We start from the raw sequence: 20,744 nt of genomic DNA on the forward strand, positions 1-20,744 counted from the left end.
TATCCGAGATATTCCAGCTTATGGGAGCAGCAGGAGAAACCCGCCATCCGCAAGACCTTCCCATCGTAGTAGGGCGCCCAGAGGAAGCCCGGATCCTCACCCCCAGAGGCGGGCTCCGAGCTTCTCTAACGGGAGCTACTGGACCGGAAGTTGCCGAAGTGACCTTTCTGGCGGAGACCTGCGTCAACGCCTAAGCTCAGCGCAAAGTCCTCAAGCCACCCCGAGGGGCGACCTACGAGATCGCCTTAACTCTCATAGGGGAGGCCCAGTAGGAGGTGGCAGCCATGCTCGCTCAGGGGGAGACCTGTCCGAGGTACGTAACGGCGGGAATGTCCCAAATAACCTATCTTAAGATAGGAGGGGCAATAACCCACCAAACATATACAATGGATCCAGAGCTGTTGAACAGCCCCGGAATAACCAAGGAGATCAGGACAAAACCCTTGAGCGCTTGGCTCAGATGGAGGAGCTAATGAGGAAGCTCCTGTCGGAGAAAGAAAAAGACAAATATGATTCGGGGGACGAGTTTGAGCTCTTCGCCCCCAACATAGCAGCAACGGCATACCCACCCGGTTTCTGTATGCCGCACCTGTCCAAATTCAACGGAGACGGAGATCCGTCAGATCATCTGGGTATGTTCAATACCCTGATGATGGCCCACAACATTGGCCCCGAGCTGAGGTGTTTAATATTTCCCTCCACACTGATTGGGCCGGCCAGACAGTGGTTCAGACAAAAAAAGAAGCAGTCAATCAGCTCCTGGAAAACTTTCTTTGTTGACGTCAAAAGAGCATTCCGAGCCTCCCAGGCTGCCCGTGTCAAGGCCGACTCCCTGGCTAACGTGAGGCAACAACCCGACGAGCCTTTGAAGGCTTACCTGAGCAGGTTCGCGAACGTCGCTGCTCGGGCCAGAGACGCATATGACAGCTCCAAGCTCATGGCTTTGAGGACTGGGATCCTCGTCGGAGGGGGACTCTGGAATGAAATACAAAGGAAGGGAGTCAGCTCAGTAAACGAATTCCTAAATAGGGCCCAGGGGTGGATCAACTTGGAGGAGGCCTAAGCCTCAGCTGCAGGAACCAGCCAGGTCCCTGAGCAGCCCGCTGGAGTGGGAACGGAGGTCGTGACAGCGACCCAGAACGTTACACTGAATAACCAGTTCGGTGGAGGCAAGAGAAAGGGGAACGACGAGGGCAACCAGCACGGCCTAAAGAAGAATAAGTCCGTAGAAAAGTTTAAGCCGGTCTATGCGACTTATACGGAGCTCACTCACTCTAGGGAGAACATCTTCCTAGCAAACTCTGCTCGCCTCCCCTCGAAGAAGCCGGAGCCGTTAAAGCACCAGAAGGGGAAGCGAGACCCCTCCAAGTTTTGGCATTTCCACAACGACGTTGGCCACAATACCGACGATTGTAGACACCTGAAAGATGAGATCGAGACTCTCATCAGAGCCGACCCCTTGGCTCAGTATGCGCGGAACAGGGTTCCAACAAGCCAACCTGCTCCGGAAGTCCCGGTCAGTCAGCTCGGGTCTCGAGTAGATCAAGACGTCCCTCCTCCAGTGGTAGGAGGAGAGATATCCACAATCTCTGGAGGTCCTCATTTGGCTGGCACGAGCAGGGGTGCCCAAAAGAGGTACGTCAACAAACTCAAGGCTCATAATGGAGTAGATTTCGTCCCCGAGCAGCATCTGCCAAAGCAGCAGCGATTGGAAAGGAAACCAATCATTTTTACTGAAGAAGATGCCAGCCATGTTCAGTTCCCTCATAACGATCCTCTGGTCGTATCTGTGCAGCTCGCTAATCGGAGGGTTAGGAGAGTGCTGATCGATAATGGGAGCTCGGTAAACCTTCTATTCCGGTCCACGCTGGAGAAGATGGGTTTGACTGTCGCCGAGCTGAAGGCGACCTCCATGATGCTGTATGGTTTCTCGGGAGAAGGATCAGCGGCTATAGGGACGATCGGGCTGGTGATCACCTTAGGAGAGGGACCTCGGACAGTCTCAAAACTCCTTGAGTTCGTGGTCATCGACTGCCCCGCTGCATACAATGCCATTTTGGTCGACCTACGCTTATAGCTTTTGAAGCCGTCACCTTTGTCCGCCACCTCGCGCTGAAATTCCCTTCTTCCACGGGGATATGCACGGTCCGTGGCGATCAACTTGCTGCCAGGGAATGCTACAACATTTCCATGAAGGGAAAATTGAAACCCGGAAAGTTAGCAATGGCCATCCAAGGTGGAGAAGAGGAATCTCAGGAACCTTTGACTAATCCTGAGATTGAAAAACCTCAGAGCGCCGAAGGGGAAAGTATCGTCCTAAGTGAGGATATTGACCCCCGAATAGGCGAGGACAAGTCCGAGCTCCAAGCTATTGAAGAGCTCGAGGAAGTAAATATTGATCCGCAAAATCCCTCACGGATGGTTAAGCTCAGGAAAAACCTCTGTGGCAAGAGGAAGGCGGAGCTGATCAAATTTCTGCAGGATAACCTGGATGTGTTCGCATGGTCACATGAGGACATGGTGGGAATCAGTCCAAATGTCATCATGCACACCCTTCATTTGGATAAGAGCGTTCCTATAAAGTCCCAGAAACAGAGGCGCCTGGGAACAGCTCGGGCTGAGGCCTTAGAAGAAGAAGTAGTCCGGCTCAAGAAATGCGGCTTTATCCGTGAAGCCAAGTTTCCGGTTTGGGTCGCCAATCCCGTGCTGATCCCAAAGCCCAACGGGAAATGGCGGACCTGCATTGACTTCTCCGACCTGAATAAAGCCTGCCCCAAAGATTGTTTTCCCTTGCCAAGGATCGACCAATTGGTGGACGCCATGGCGGGGCACGAGCTCATGTCCTTTATGGACGCATACTCAGGCTATAATCAAATCGCCATGAACCCGGCAGACCAGGAGCACACCAGCTTCATGACCCCAACTAACGTCTATTGTTACAAGGTCATGCCGTTTGGACTGAAGAACGTCAGTGCTACATACCAGAGATTAGTGAATAGAATGTTTGCCAACCAGATCGGGAAGAACATGGAAGTGTACGCTGATGACATGCTGGTCAAGTCAAAGACTGCTGATAACCGTGTTTCCGACCTGGAAGAATGCTTCAAGATACTAAGAGAATACGACATGAGGCTTAACCCTCAGAAGTGCACTTTCGGGGTCGCGTTTGGAAAATTCCTGCGTTTCATTGTCAACACTAGAGGAATCGAGGCGAACCCTGATAAGATCAGGTCATTGCTCGAGCTTCCCTCACCTAGGTCGCGTAAGGACGTTCAAGGCTTGACAGGAAGGGTGGCAGCCCTTAATCGGTTTATTTCAGAATCCACCGACAAGTGCCTGCCATTCTACAACCTGCTCCGAGTAAATAAGAAGTTCGAATGGACAGAGGAGTGCGAGAGTGCTTTCCTTGACCTGAAGGCACATCTAGCCGAGCCGCCCGTATTGTCCAAACCAAAGGCAGGAGAGCCTCTTTTCCTTTACCTAGCTGTCACAGAAGATGCAGCTAATGCCGTATTGGTCCGTGAAGAAGATCGGGTTCAGAAGCTAGTCTACTACATCAGCAAGAGACTTTTCGAGGCTGAATCCCGATACCCGTTGATGGAAAAATTGGCGTTCTGTCTTATCACGGCCTCCCGAAAGCTCAGGCCGTATTTCCAGTCCCACTCAATACACGTCATGACCGATCAACCTTTAATGCAAGTTTTGCAAAAACCTGAAGCATCGGGACGCCTGTTGAAATGGGCCATCAAACTTAGTCAGTTCGAGATTTTATACACCCCCCGAACTGCTATAAAGAGTCAGGCCCTGGCCGATTTTGTGACAGAGTGCATAGGATTCAGGGAGGATCCTGTGGAAGGGTCACCCCAAGTCACCTCGACCCAGGCGTCATGGAAGATCTTCATGGATGGCTCATCTAATGAGAACGACTCCGGGGCTGGAATCATTTTGATATCCCCAGAAGGGCATAGATTCCACTCGGCGCTGAGATTCGGATTCAAGGTCTCCAACAACGAGGCCGAATACGAAGCTTTGCTGGCCGGGCTAAGGATAGCCCAGGAGCTGAGGACCAGCTCCGTTCAGTGCTTCAGCGATTCCCAGCTCATGGTAAACCAGGTGCTAGGTGAGTATCAAGCACGGGGAGCCAAGATGGCTGCTTACCTGGCCAAGGTAAAAGTCGAACTGTCCGCGTTTGAGCGAGGCTCAATCGAGCAGATACCTCGAGAGCAAAACGCTAACGCAGACGCCCTCGCCAAGCTCGCTACCTCCGGGGAGACGGAGGCTTTGGGGTTAGTACCGGTAGAGTTCCTGGAGAAACCAAGCATAGAAGAGGTTGGGGCGGAGGTCGAGATGATTGACGCTAGACCGACCTGGATGACCCCCCTCCTCGAGTATCTCACCAAAGGAAAGTTACTCGAGGGGCGTAATGACGCACGGCGGGTACTTTATCAGGCTCCAAGGTATACGATAGTAGATGGGGTGTTGTATCGACGTGAGCATTCCTTACCCCTCTTACGATGTGTTCTGCCAGGCGAAGCCAAGGCCATCTTGCAGGAAGTGCACGAGGGCTTTTGCGGGGATCACACTGGGGGGCAAAGCTTGCCCCTAAAAGTCTTAAGGCAAGGGTATTACTGGCCCACTCTATCAAAGGACTCGATCTCGTATGTCAAGAAGTGTGACAAGTGCCAACGATTCGCCACAGTTGCCCAAGCTCCCCCAGTCGAGCTGAAGATGGTCTCGTCCCCGTGGCCATTTGCGGTCTGGGGAATCGACTTGGTCGGCGCCCTCCTCACGGGAAAGGGCGGGGTCCGCTACGCCGTGGTGGCTATCGACTACTTCACGAACTGGGCTGAGGCAGAACCTTTGGCAACAATAACTTCCAAGAAAGTCCTCGACTTCGTGGTCAAGAGCATTATCTGCCGATTCGGGCTGCCCAAGAAAATCGTATCCGAAAATGGGACTCAGTTCAACAGCGACCTCTTCACCGAATTTTGCGAAAGGTACGAAATTATGAAAAGCTTCTCATCCGTGGCCTATCCCTAGGCAAATGGCCAAGTCGAGGCTGTCAATAAGATGCTAAAGGCGAGCCTTAAGAAGAGACTAGATGAAGCCAAGGGGGTCTGGCCAGAACAACTCCCCCAGGTTCTGTGGGCATACCAGACCTCGCATCGGACTCCTACGGGTCATACTCCTTTCTCCCTGACTTTTGGGAGTGAGGCACTCCTCCCTGTCGAGATTAAGGTATCTTCGCATAGAGTCCAGGCATATGACCAGGACCGCAACCACGAACTACTTTGCGCCTCCCTCGACCTGATTGAAGAAAGACGAGAAGATTCGTAGCTTCAGCTCGCGCATTACCAGCAAAAAATCACTCGTTATTTCAGCTCAAAGGTCAAAAAACGCGCCTTTAGCATTGGCGACCTGGTCCTCAGGAGAGTCTTCTTAGTCGGTAAGGATCCCAAAGATGGAGTATTGGGATCGAACTGGGAAGGGCCATATCAAATCACCGAGGTCATTAAGGAAGGAACTTACAAATTAGCTCGGCTCAATGGGGAAGCAGTCCCACGAACTTGGAACGCCATCCATTTGAAGAAATATTATCAGTAGCACCCTTGTAAGGCTTAAAGGCCACCTTTTTCTTTTTTAAGCAATGAGAATTGAATCTTTGTTTATTATTGTGTATATTTGTGGGTGTAATCTCAAGTAACCACGAAAGACCCTTTCCTAGTTACTTGGGGGGCATATGGTGCATGGTTATAACCAGGTCGCCTTAAAGGCTTAGAAGTTGATTCAAATCGATTGATCGATGTTTTACTTAAAAAACACGAGATATTGATAAAGGATTAACGCGAACTAAGTTCTATCCTGGATATAACCAGGTCGCCTTAAAGGCTTAGAAGTTGATTCAAATCGATTGATCGATGTTTTTCTTAAAAAACACGAGATATTGATAAAGGATTAACGCGAACTAAGTCCTATCCTGGATATAACCAGGTCGGCTCAAAACTTAGAAGTTGATTCAAATTGATTAATTGGTGTTTTTCTTAAAAAGCACAAGATATTAGTCAAGAATTAACACGGACTAAGTTTTCAAACTAACGTCCTGGACATAACCAGGTCATAAAACTTAGAAGTTAATTCAAATTGATTGATCGTTGTTTTTCTTAAAAAGCACGAGATATCAATAAGAAGTTAACGCGAACTAAGTTTTTAATGCAATGTCCGGAATGCAAGCGGGACTTATCTTAGAAGTTGGGTCAAGATTGGTTAACATGTTTTTCCTAAGAAAAGTATAAAAGCATCAATCATGGCACCAACAAAAAGAAAAATGACTAAGACTATTACCGAAGTGTCTGAAGGCAAAAGGATATGAACCAATTAAAAGAAAAAATTGATAAAGCCAATTGTCTCAAGGTGGAAAAACCTCATACAAAAGTTACAAAAAAAATAATAAAAGTGTTCAAAAAAGAAATGCCCTAGGCCCCACCGGGCTGCTCCGTTGAGGTCTTCGTCTTGCCCTCCTGCTCGGCCGTTGTGGAGGTCTCCCCGGTCTCAAAGGGCGCCTCTTGCTGAAGACGAGCTTTAAACCCCTCCAGGAAGGGCTCCCAGACATCCGTTCCTAGGAAGGGAAGTTGCCGTCCGGGTTGAAGACCCAGCAGTGGTATAGCATGTCCTCCATGGCGGAGCTGGAAGCCGACTTCTCCTTTTCCAAGGTAGCCTTAGCCTCCTCGGCCTCGGTTTTTGCAGAATCTGGCGCGGCCCAAGCAATCCTGGCCTCCTCGAGTTCGGCCGTCACAGCGGCTAGGGCGACCTTGTTAGCCTCGGCCTCTTCCAGCTTGGGGTGGGACGCGTCCAGCTCAGCCCGCGCGCCCGCCAGGGCATCCTTGGCCTCCTGTTCCTACTTTTGGGCAGTTTTCAGGGCGGCCAAGGTATTCTTTTGGGCAGCCAAAACAGCCTGATGCTCGCCCCTTATGTCCTCGAGGCGAGCCTTGGACCTGGATATGCTCTGGTGAAGAGCCAAGGCACCCTACAAAGCATAGAGGCAACTGCCTTAGAAAAAAAAGAAAGAATGTGTGATGCATGGTAACCAAAGAGTACAAAATGTAAAGCCAGCTTACCATTAGAGCCATTCCCAGTGAAGACTCCATCACGCTCTCCGGGCTCCTTGTTTCGATCGCCCGCAGGTCCCTTTCGGTGGCACCGTAGTAGTGGTCGATGGTGTAGGTAGCCGTCTCGTACACCGTCCCCCGAAAGACGTCAGGAATTTTCTCCAAGGCCTGGGGGTCCATCGAAATGCGCACCTCGGGGACTGCAGTTGCCAAAATCTCGGGCTCCGCTTCCATATCCCGAACAAAGGCGGGAGCTCGTGGAGGGGGCGAGGGCATCTTCTGCACTGCGGCAGGAGGTGGAGGTACCTTGGCCTGGGCAGCTGGGGTCTGGTCTTTCACCTTTGCAGGGGACTTGGATGGTGGCCCAGCGGCTTTCTTCGTCACCCGGAGCTTCTTCATTTTGGGCTCAGAGGCCCCAGCAGAAGAGTTCCCTTCGGTGAACATAGCTCGCAGGTCTTTGTTCCTGGGCTGAGACATTTCCTCTGGCAAAACAAAGACAACATTAGTATACAAGTGAGCATTTATGCAAGAATAAAAAAAATAAGAGGGAAAAAGCGGAACTTAAGTGTGTGTATTGTAAGGGATCCTACCCCCCAAGCTAGAAGAGGAATCTACGGTCACGACCATCGGCCTCGGAGCTCCTGCGAGGGAATCTAAGACAATGACTTCGCGAGCTGGAATAGGTTCTGGGTCTGAATCTGGTTCGGGACTAGACTCTTCTACATACTGCCTAAGACTCGGAGCTACAATACCCTCCCGAAGAGAGGGCCACGACCAGAGATTAGTCCCATACTCCTCAAAGAGGGCCGACCTAAAGGCTAAGGTGTTGTCTACGACTACAGTACCCCTAGGGCGGCTACTCTCGTAATCCAGCACGAGCCGGTCGACACACTGGAGTAGGGTTACGTCGAGGTCTGGGTCGTTTCGATGGCGTTGGACGGACTGGTTGGGATTAAACCTAGCTAACCGAGGATCGGCGGTGGCCTTATCTAAGCCCCTGGACATGTAAGGATTACCTTGCCCAGAGGGACCTGCGGCTACTTCGGACCAGATCCTCTCCTCGTCTGTTCTTTGGGCGACCTCCAGCGCCCGCTTCCTCCTCGTCCTTACGAGGGGCACCTCGTCCTCCTCGCCCTCGTCCTCTCCTTCCCCCGCGGCCTCCTCCTCGGGGATGGGCCTCATCTCGCGAGCTGGGGGAAGCCCCCGCGGTCTCCTCAGGGCCAAAGTCTGGCCTGGAGAGATCAGTTTGCACGCCAACATCGTCTCGTCTGTCACAAGCTGGCGATAGTCCTTTTCACTGGGGGGAAAACCCGCCAGTGTCTCGTACTGACTCCCAAGGATCACAGACTTGTCTGTTCTCGCGAAAATGGCTGCATAATTGTTCTAAGTCAGGAACTGATAAAGGGGAGCTAATCAATACTTAACTTACGAGCTAAGAGTAAAAGGTACTTACGAGGACGGTTGAAGTAATGAAGTTCGCAGTTGCGAAACCCCTTGGACATAAAGAACTGGTCTTTGAAGTCATTGGGGTGGCTGGGCAGCTCGATGACCGCAGCCGTGTTTGGGAAGCGGGTCAGGTAGTAGAACCCGTCGCCTCGCCCCCGCTGCTCCGGGCTGGCCTTGAGGCAGAAAAAATATAAGATATCCGCTGGAGTGGGGACCTCCCATTCCTGTTTCAGGAACAGATATCTCAACCCCGCCAACAAACGGTAGGAGTTGAGGGGGAGCTGGAAAGGAGCCAACTTCACATAGTTGAGGAAGTCGGCGAAGTATTGGTCCAGCGGGAGGAAGGCCCCAGCCTTGAAGTTCTTGTTACTCCAAGCCGCATATTCCTTGTCGAGCGGCGCGCAGCTTCGCTCACCTTCTAGGGGAGGTCGAGCGATCAGGGCGCCCCTCCCCAGCTCGATGTTGTGGGAGAGGAATATTTTATTCACTCTCCTCTGGTCGGTGATCTTTGAGACGATCCTCTCGGCCTCGAAAAAAGCATCGGGCGCCACCTCGAGCTCCTGCTCCACGGCCGGCCCAAAGACGGGGATTGGGGAGTCTGTCATCACCTCCTTTCCTTTGGATTGTTGGGAGGACGAGCTGCCTGCGTTCTTCTTGGGTCCCATCTGGTCGCCTAGCGAACAAAAGAAGAAATTTTAGAAAAGGCGACCTAAACATAAGAAAGAATATGAAGAGAAGTGTTTCCTTTGCATGGGCTGAGGTAAGCTCAGCCCGTGGAGAGTGAGACCCGCGGTTCTGTGAACATGCGCCTGTGCTCCCAACAGATCCCCGATTACTCGGAATTCGTGTGTCAGGAGGGTCAGGATAAAAGTTTGCCTTGGAAGGAAAGTTTTAGTAAGCAAGAGGTGCAAAACCGCCTGTGAAGCGTGTCCCCTAAGCTACCTGGTTTTGCACCCAAAATGCTGGATATTTTAAACAAGCATACCAAAAAAAATCCTACCCAGAAGATTTCCCCAGAAAACGCACCCTATGAACCATGCTCCTAAATGGTTTTCTTCTACAATCGATGCCCTAAAATAAAAACCTACACCCTCCATACTCACAAAAACTAGCAGAATATTGCATGCAGCTACAGTAACTATTTACCTAGGCTACAGTGAAAAAAAAATTTAAAGCATGCACAGTCAGAAAACTTACGAAATGTTTTGCTGTGGGGGAGATGAAGGGGTCGTCTGGGTTGGGGCCTCGACGAGATAACTGGTACAAAAACCTCAAAGGAGCCCTTACACCTGATCTTCTGGAATGCTAGGAACGGTAATCGGGAGAGAAATAGGGGTTTTTTTTTAGGGTGAGAAGATAGAAGAAAATGGGAAATTTAGAAAATTTTCAAATAAACAGGTGGCCCATGCGTATGGTGGCCACCCCTTTTATATACGTGAAAGGCCGTATGAGGAGGGCCGTTGGATTGCCCTGATGTGGGATCCGAGGCTCTCCACTCGAAAGGTGAAGCGACGGCTGAGTATAGGCTAGGCCATCTAATGCGGTTCTCGGAAGACATACCGTCACCAACCACGATGCTCCACGTATTCGGCGCCTGCGTAATAGGTGGAATATGGAGAGTCCATGGAGAAGCCTAAAAGCCCCCACTGTGGCCCCACATGACGTCGTGTGCCACGAGCAGAGGCTTGGGGGGCAAATGTACGCCCTAATTTTCCACGGGCTATTAGCGAGCTGAGATATGGCATAATTATATCAGCCACATGGCCGGAGCTGCTGTCGTCAGGTCCTACCTCTTTAGCTCGGGGTAACCAAAGGTTTACCAAGATTATTTAAGGGCCAAGTCAGGAAAATAAAGACCGCAGGTCAAGAAGGCGTCCAGCTAGAGGCACGAGCTGGAGTTGGAAGCTGTGACCCTTTATAAAGTCAACCATGCAATGTAAACGTGCATATATCAGACATCACGTGTCTGATATATCCCTGAATTCTCGGACACGCCACATGAACGTGCGTGTTCAGGCACCCACAACTGGGTTGGGCCGTGCGACCCATTATCCCCCTTACCTATTGATTAGACCACACTTCATTTGTCAGGTTTTAGGAATTAATCATGAATGTCACAAAAGTGACATGATGGGCCAGAAGGTTACGGGATGACCCCCCTTACCAACTCCCAGGTGCCCTCTCCTATAAATATGGAGATCCTGGGAGTTGCAAAGGGTTGGATTCTATTGTGTAACAAAATACCCTGTAAAGAATACCATAAATATAGCAATAATATTGGCTGGTGGAGTAGAAGGATTTTAACATTTGAACCACCTAGAAAACGTATTTGTGTCATTAGTCCATTTTAAGATCATCCATCTGTTTCGGTTCATTATTCAGCACTAATCCCTTTCTCTTATTTTCTTAATTACCTGTTGGCGAAGAACCGCGTCAACAATAGTAAAATAAAAAAAACAATGCATGAGAAAAACTATTGCATGCTCACCATGCAACTATGCACATGCACAAATACGAATTCCCAAGTGCATCTTTATTAACCATGCACCTCAGTGCACCCAACCAAAACTCAAGAAAGCCCTTAAAATAGATTAATTAAATAAAACAAATAACAAAACTAAATTCACATAATTTCAACCAAATAATTAAAAATAATATCATAACACTTAACAATTAATAATAAAATAAAGCACAAAATAAAATAAAATAAATTGGTGCGCTATAACCTTCAAGTTTTGAGCATATAAGTTGCTTAGTTCCCTTCTGATTGTTTTTGATACAATGGAAAATTGATAAGGAATATGCCCACCGTCTTCGAAATTTGTACAGTCTTGAACCTTGGTGATTGGTAAGGTAGGCAAGTTTAGGCAATTTTCATCAAGAATTGAAGATTCTCAATCATTCTTTCTACAAGAGTCAAGTATTCTTGATCTACATCAAATATGGCTAAGAGTAGAAAGAGATGATAAAACTGTTTTAATTTTTTTTACTAAAATAATAAGAAATGTAGAGGTTCAAATTAAGGTGTTTGATATATAAATAAGTAGGGTTTCAAAGACATGTGACTGTTCAATTTTTTGAAATTTTTTCGACCAATCACACTTATTCATTCCCTGATTTTTGGCCATTTATTATTGTACTGGATATTATTGGGAAGTGGATAATATGCTTATTTTATTAATAAATACAAAACACTTGTACACATAAATTTCGACCACTTATATTATTTCAAAAATAATGGTAATTCAAAGTTGTTAATAAATCCAACATATTATTAACAGAATTTTGGAAATGATACTTATATTATAATAGTAAACAAAAAACAACTTCCACTGAAATACCATTTGATTCCCTAATGAAAATAAAGATAGAACATATGGTTATTTTGTATTTGAACCATGCATGTGAATGAAAGGCAAAGACTCATGATAACTAGTTTCATATTCAACATCAAACAATTGTTGCCTCCAAAACAAGTCTTCTTTCTTTGAACCTTCGATAAAAGATAAGGCTAAATCTTTTTGAGCTTGTTCCATATCTTTCACATCCAAAAGAGTCGCCAAGTATTGTTGGATTACATGATCTGCCAAGATCATCTTTATTGTACTTCTTTCATGAAAAATTTGCAAGAGACGCGACTGAATATCATCCTGCAAAGCATGTTAGTCTTCAGTGATGAATCTTTCTTTGCATTTGGAAAGGGAATGATGGCGAACTATTTCCACCATAACTTTGTTGTGCATTATGTTGTGAATCATCTTAAAATGCCAGTTGTCAATAATGAATAATGTTGTCACTTATATAGCTTTTTTTTTATTATTCATAATTAATAATGGAAGACGAGAGTTTAATGCATTTCTCATTAAAATGATTACATTGATTATAAAGAGATGTAACATGTTCCAACCTATAAAAATTAAATATTCAATTGGTAATTTCGAAAATATATTTACATATCCAAAGAAATATATATATATATATATATTTAGTTTTTTTTTAAAAAAAGATAAGTAATTAAGATAGACTTTTATTATAGTTGCTAAAGCATTAATTTATAGCATTTGTCATTACAATTATTACAATGATTTATAGAAAATTGATAATTTCGAGAAAACTTTTTACATATCTAAGAATTATAGTTGTGACATGTGTGTTTTTGTACTTATTATAGTTGTGGGATGTGTGTTTTAGTATTATGTAATATTTTAGTTTTTTTTTTTTAATAATTTTTACAGTTTTCAAAATCTACAAAAATATATTAAATAAATTACAAAATGTTATATTAAGTATATTTTTCGAAAATTATTATTAATAAATAATTATATTGTATTTATTTTATGTAACATTTTAATTTTTTTTTATTAATTTTAAAAGTTTTCAAATTCTAAAAAAATATTAAATAAATTACTAAATTTTATATTAATTATATTTAAAAAAAATTATTATTAATAAATAATTATAGTTTCTTAAACTATATTAGAGTTTAGTGAGAAATTATTATGATAAGTTACTATTAACAATTTATAAGTTAATTATTGCCAATTTATAATTTAATAAGTTCATGTGTTGGAGAATATTGTATACAAATAAATTGAAAAATAATGCCGAGAAACTAATATTTTTTTAAAAAAATTCATAGACGACAAATTACAAAAAGAGGAAAAGTAACATTGTCAAAATTAAAACTTTAATAAGAAATAATTTTTTTAAAAATTGAGCATACTATTATTTTATTTTCATCATGAACAATTTTCAAGAGTTCTTGGAGCCAAAAGTGCTGTTCATTCTCTACAGCATGGATGAATTTCTGAATGATGATATGTTAAGACAGTTGCATCTTGCGTGCGTCAAGACTCCATAGGCGACTTGAGATGCATCGAGATGAAAGGAGAGACCCAAGTTTAGTCTTTCTGGTATGGATAAGAACCAAGAATTGATTGATTTCCTCATTCTTCTTTTTTATCTCTACCGATGTGGTGAGCTCTTTAAGATCAAGAGATGTATTGTCAGAGATTAATTCAACAACTTTACTGAGGAACACATCGTTGGGTTCCATATCCTTCGCGTCTACCAATTTTTTTTCCTTTTTCATTTTCCTCATCCATAACATTTGCCCATTTTTGCTTCCCTTTTGCCATATGATCCATGTCTTCAATTATTGTCTTATCTTTCTGTACATCGTTGTTGTCATCCATTCTTTGCTTGCCTTCCTCAAAAATAATAATATCCGTCATTTTTGGCTTCTCTTTTTCCATATCGTTGACCTCATCTTTGTTGTGATTCTCTTTATCAGTAGTGTTGAGACCCTCGTTGTTTTCATTCTCTTTCTCCATATCGTTGTTGTACTCTATTTTTTCAATTCCTTTTCTCTATTTCCCAGTGGACTCTATTTTTTAGGTAATCTTTGTCAATTCTTTACCTATATATATAAATAAAGAGTTTTTATAACCTAACTAGATGAAAAAAATAATTAGAAATTTAAAAAAAAATCATTTATTCGATTTAATAAATTTAAAAATTCTCATAAAAATTGTATACTACACAAATTTTTATAAATGTATTTAATTACTAGTTTAAATATGAAGACATCTGTTCAACTTCCAATACAAAGTTTAAATTTTAAATTAGAATAAAAATATTATTACTTTATTGTAAAGATGATTGCTCAACTACCCATCATTTATTGCTATTATTATTTAGAAATACACACTTATTAAATATTAAATGCACCATTTAAAAGTTAAACAATATAACCAATTTTGAAGAATCTTGGATTTATTAATATTTAATGATATATTTTTTCAAAAATTTCGACCAAAATAATAAAAGTAATTATTTATATATTTTTCTCAAATATATTTATTGCATTTTTCGATTATGAGAAATTTTTGTATGAAGAATAAATAGGGTTTACTTTCATTAACTTTTTTTCATAAAGAAATCTGAAATTTTGGTCATAATTATTACTATTGCTATTATTATTAGTTACAAATTCGAATTTTGCGTAACCAATTCAAATTTTCAATAAATTATTTTTTTTAAAAAATAAATAGGAAAAATATAACCAATTCTCATAAATGATGCATATAATTTATTTTAGTAAAATACACATTAAAAAAAGTAAAAGTTTCAAAAAAATAAAAAAAAACTTAAAATTCTTAATAATATTAGAGAATAAACATAGAATCAGTCACTAGGACTGAAGAACAATGTCATAATAAAGTCATAAACTGGCAAAATAAAAGAAAGAAGAAACTTGATCATAATATAAATAAAATAATAATAATGATAATCTATTCATCCTTGTCGGAGTTCAAATCAATTCCACTGGTATCAATTTTTTCATCCTCTAAGAGAACTTTCATATTCTCTTTGAATCGTTCTTCGTTGTCACCCAATAAGTGATCGTAGACATCTTTGTCATCCATCCTCACCATCTCAAGTTCTTCTTTCCAAAGTTCAATTTCATACTCCAAATTTTCAACCATAAGAGAAGTCAACCTTTTTCTTCTGTGTTGTTGCTTCTCGACAAAAAGGGAAATTTCAGGCTCCGATTTGCTTTCGCTTTGAGAAGTTTCTTTTTTGGAAAATGTTTTAACGATGGATAATTGACGTTCTAGCATTTCGATCATGGAAAAAATAGGTACTTGAAAAGTTAACAAGTCTTCCATAATAATGAAAAATCGTTTAGAAGAGAAACAGAAAGTTAGTTATTTTCTAGAGAAACAGATGAAGATATATATATATATTTTAAAAGGAAGAAATGAAAACTATTTAATCTACTTTAGAATATATATAGCCTAGTAGGATGATGTGTAGGGTTATGAAATTTTTTTTTTTTAATTGTTTACGAAAATAATATATTTTATGAGTAATTGCAACTTTTCAAATTCGTGCATGTTTCCACTTTTCATTTAAAGTGCATTTATGATACAAATAATTGCATCTATTCAAATTGAGGTGGTTATTGTCCATTTTAAAATTTTTTGGAAATAATTCAGCCACCTAAATTTTCAAGAAATTAAACCTATTTTCTTGAAATGGTGCATGAAAAAAGACAACTTTTGGAAACCAATTAGGTAATTTTTGAATGTTCATATATTAATTGAATATTAAATCATATTCCTTAATTATTTTTTGGGTAAAATAAGTATTTTTATTATATACATGACAGTAATCAATTTAAAAAAAAATATATTTTTCATTGTTTTTTCGAATTTTATTATATTAAATATAATTTTTTAAGATATTAAATAATAATAATTAAAACAATAAATTTTAAACTTTTTACTGAGAAACTTAAAATATTTGCTCATATTAAAAATTGAACAGAAAATAAAAACAAAATACAAATAATTAATTCGGTAACTTAAAATTTACTCTTTTCCCTTCATCTTTTTCTTTGAAGATTCTCCTTCTTCATCGTTCGTTATCCTCTTCTTGATGCGTTCGCGAGTCTTCTTCATTTTTGACAAGTTCTTTGTTCCACCCTTCAATTTCTTCAAGTTTTTAATATACATCTTGTGCATTTCCCTCCCAATTTTTCGAGATATTGTGGCAAACTTGCAAGGAAAATTTGTTCCAAGAGAGATGAGTTCAACTCAGTAAATTTTGATGAAGGCAAGATATCTGCTACTGACAAAATAAACTCCAATTTTTTTTATCATGTCTTCAGCAAAAGAGATGAGTTCTTGAATCATGTTAACCATGAGGAATGTTGAAAGACATAGAAATATGTGAAATAAGAGTAGAAATATATTGTGTTTGAAGAAGAGGTCTATACTATATAAAGTATGTTCTTAAATTTTTAAAAAAATAATATTAATTTGTTAACCATTGCAACTCCTTAACTCATTGTATACAATTAGAAAAAAAAATATTTAGCCATTAATGTTGTTGGAGAGACTAATAATTTCAGCCACATTAATAATTATTATTATATATTTAATTTTTTTTCAACTCTTAACCGTCATGCATGTACATATTGTACCATTAAAGCAAATATTCAGCCATTAATTTTATTGGTCAAACCTAAATTTCGGCCACATATATAATATTTATTATTAATTTAAAATTTATTTTTAAAATATACATCTATATTTTTTTTGGGAAAGTGGGATAGATATGGTGAGTAAAGATTTGATTTTATCATCAATATGTATTGAAATAACAATAAATGACATTATTTTTTTTTGGATATTTAAAAAAAGATTAATAAATGCAACTTTTCATATCACCACTATACTTAAATCATGCATAATAATTTAAAAATAAAAAATTAAATATTAATTGGACAATTAAATATTTATTTTGGTTTTAAATTTTTAAATTTTTTTAGTAAAATAATTTTGAATTTTTTTACTAAAATTCGAAATTATTTTACAACTTTTCAGATTTTGGTTTATTATTTTAAAATGAATTTACAAAATTTTAATTAAAAAAAAACTTCAAATAATAATAATAAAAAAATAATCATAAAAATTCACTTTCAATTCATAGATGGGAAATTATTCTAATTTTTTAATACAAAGTATGAATATTCCTACATGTTCATGAAAGAGTTCAACAATGTTTCATGATATACTATTCCATGTTCAACATCATACATTTGATGTCTCCAATACAGGTCCTCCTTAGAAGCATCGAAGAACCATTGTGCTAATTCAATATGAATTACTCTAATCTTACGTACTTTAGGGCTTTCTCTACTCCATTCTCCAATTGCTTGATCAATGTAGGCGATTCTCATTGTACTTCTTTCTTCGAATGATCTCATGAGGTGCATCTTAATTTGTTCCATAAAACTATACAACTCTTCATTTAAGAATTTTTCTTTGCATTTTGAAAGTGATCTAGTAAGAATTATTTCCTCTATCATCTTGCTGTCCATTTTCTTTCTATTATTTTGGTATCTAAATGGACAATCTTAGTGATGATCAAGGGTTGCCTAGTCACACACACACTCAACATTGTTTTTCAACACAAATAATTAATAAGTAAGAGAAGACATCAAGAATAATAATGAGCGATGAGTAAGACAAGGAGTCAACCACTCCAGAATCATTAATAATATATTTTTTTAAAAATCTATATTTACTCTTTATAAATTTAAATTAACGATTTTTTTAAATAATAAAAAATGATGTATTCTTTGTAAACAAATTAGTCATTTTTGAAATATATCTTAAGATAAATGACTTTGTTCATTTCGAAATATATTGCTACAAGAAAAAATTCGATATGTAAATTGCTAATAATAATAATAATTATAATTGTAAAATAAAAAAAGTTTAAATTTCCATTAACAACAATAAAATTCTTAATTCAACATAGATGAGCAAACACTCTAATTTTTGTAGATAAAAAAGACAATCCCTAAATGTTCTTGAAAGCATCCAACAACATTTCATGATATATAATTTCACGTTCAACATCATACATTTGAGTCGTCCAATATAAGTACTCATGCTCAGAAGCATCGATGAACTTTCAGAATAATTCATTCTGAATGTGTCGAATCTCACGTATGTTAGGACTTTCTCCACTCTATTATCCAAATGCTTAATCCATCATTGCCTTTCTCATTGTATTTCTTTCTTCAAGTGATCTATTGAGACGCAACTTAATCTCTTCCATGAAATTGTACAACTCTGCACTTAAGAATTTTTCTTTGAATTTCAAAAGTGATATAGTAAGAATTATCTCTTCGATCTTGTTATTGTTTATTTTCTCTATTTTGGTTTCTTTGTGTCTAAATGAACAATTTTTATGATGATTAAAAAAAGGTCCTAGCCACATATATATAATGAATTTGCAATAATAAAGAAGATAATATATGAGGAATAATAATGACTAATGAGTAATATGATGAGTCAATTATCCCAATTATTTTCCATTTTTGAAATACTACATATATTATTATTAATTTTTTTTTGAAATGGAACTACATTTAACTTTTAATATAATATTTAAACTACCTTTTTAAACTTCCAAGAAAGATAATTAAATCCATAAATATCATTGTTGATTACTAATATTCTTCTTTTATTTAGTTTTAAGTCTATTAACATATATAATTAATTATTTTTTACAATATTTTTGAAAAATTTGTATTATTAATATTAAAAAATTATATAAAAAAGTAACACTTTTTAAACTTCCAAGAAAACTCACTAATTTTTTATTTTGTTTTTTATAACGAAATATAAAGATAAAAAAGAAATAGACATATTAAAATAATAATAATAATTATTACCATTAAAAAAAGTTCAAATTTCCATTTCATAATAATAATAATAATATGTTAAATTCAACATACATCTAACTAAAAAATCATTAAAAGAGTACAATCATTTAAATGAAAATTATAAAAAGAGATTCTTCAATCCTTGATCCAATTTTTCAAGCACCATTTTTGAAAAGTAATATTGCGTTCAAGCTTGACGAGTTCAATCCGCATGTAGTAATCTTCCTTCTATAAAAAATGGATGAGCCTTTGACAGATTTCAGTTTGGACTACTTGGAGCTCATGAGCTGGAACACAATAAGGATAGTAGAGATGCTTGCTCATAACAAGAGTTGTTGAATGATATTTATTTTACTACTAATGCAAAGAAGACGAGTCTTTATATCGTACATCCTATTTTCAAAATTGTATTATAAGTTGTTGGACATCTTTTTTTTTTGGAACAATGGTTTCCAAACACTTTTGTTCCTCCAAGGTGAGAGATACATCATCTGTAGTAGACTCCTCATTCTTCTGCTTCCTTTTTCCTATTTTCTTCAGGTCTTCCTTTTTCTGCTTCCCTTTATGATTTTTGTTTATGTCTTCACTTTATTTTCTTATGTTTCTCTATTTTCTTCACGTCTTCCATTCTTTTCTTCTCTTTTTCCATTTTATTTATTAATCACTCTTGACGCAAATTTTCGCCAACAGTAGATTTAGAAATCTAATAAGAGTGTTAGTGCTTATTTGCAAACCGTAATGAACTTATATGAACTCTTTCTTACACACACAATTTTACGTGGTTCAGTGGTTAAAATCCACCTAGTCCACGAGACAATATTATTGCTCTTCTCTCACAATTTTTGCAGAGTTTCAGTATTACAAAAAAGGCAGTCCCTTTTCCTGTCCATTATCCATGATATTTATAGTGAAATTTCCTGGACAGGTTTGGGTAACTGTGTGCATAAATATGGTATATATTTAATACACATAATTCCCATTTACATAGGGATATGATTGCCTAACATAATACACTCCTGCTATCTCGAACAATAAGTAATAAATGTGCAATACAACCTGGGCATTAATGAGCGTATAGAGTGCCCCCGAGTCTCTCGGGATCCTTCAGTATGCATCATGACTAGGTTTCCACGAGCTGAATATATTCAGAGTGCCCTAAAGGGGATCTGGCGCTGCTACATGTCTCGAACTGGACCGTCACCCTAAGAGGCAACCTAACATTTACCTAAATGCCGTGTTGTCAAGTCCTAACTCGAGTTGCTCACATCATCATTAGCTAGATGTTCTACTCGTCAGCTTTTTCCATATATTCATCTGCCAACTATACCTCTAGCTGAGTGATTAAAATCGTGCTAATTTTTAGGGTACAACATTTCCCCCCAAGCTCCTACTCGTGCTTGACGTCATCACTTTCTGACACGCATAGTAGGGGCTTTTAGGCTTTTGTCATGTAAAATCGTGCTTGCCTACTACTCGAGTGTTGAACACGTGGCTGTTTGTTTGGGTTTCGAGGACTGTGATAACTGTCCTGTCAAATTTTTTCCGCCGCACGGGTCATTTAATCTTGGCCTTTGGATCTTGAGCTGACCCAATCGGATGGCCCGTATTAATTCCCAAAGTTTACGTATAAATAGGGAGATCAGACTTGAACCTTACCACCTTTGCATTCAAAAACTTTCCTTTCAGAAACAAAAATCTCTTTCTTCTCTCAAACTTGTTCTATAAACCTTCATCGTCCTTCAGTTTCTCAGAAGCTCTCAAGCTCCTGCCAGTGGACGCATCAATCATTCTCGTCGAACAAATGTATAAACTGTAAGTATTTCCTCATCTGACTTGAATATTTCATTTCTTAATTTTACAATGAGCTTTTTACTTCGAGAAACATTTTTTGTTCATTATCGTTTCGTGTTCTGGCCATGTTGGAGTTTAAATAGGGTTCGATTTAG

The 20,744-nt window shown here is 39.6% G+C and overlaps 1 protein-coding gene across 5 annotated transcripts in view; it reads left to right on the forward strand.

The window, feature by feature from the left end:
• The window catches only part of LOC133823206 (cationic amino acid transporter 4, vacuolar-like), a 93,031-nt gene that overhangs the window by 42,061 nt on the left and 30,226 nt on the right, over positions 1-20,744 (forward strand). For 2 of the 5 annotated variants that reach the window (XM_062255835.1, XM_062255839.1), the window contains one exon: positions 19,055-19,152. The exons of the other annotated variants lie outside the window; for them this stretch is intronic. In XM_062255835.1, coding sequence (XP_062111819.1) covers positions 19,055-19,137 — 83 coding nt within the window. In that variant the 3' untranslated portion in view covers positions 19,138-19,152. Of the gene's footprint in view, positions 1-19,054; positions 19,153-20,744 lie in introns of those variants that run through there. 5 annotated transcript variants of the gene reach the window in all.

This window comes from Humulus lupulus, chromosome 3 (assembly GCF_963169125.1).
Source record: "Humulus lupulus chromosome 3, drHumLupu1.1, whole genome shotgun sequence".
NCBI lineage: Eukaryota > Viridiplantae > Streptophyta > Magnoliopsida > Rosales > Cannabaceae > Humulus > Humulus lupulus.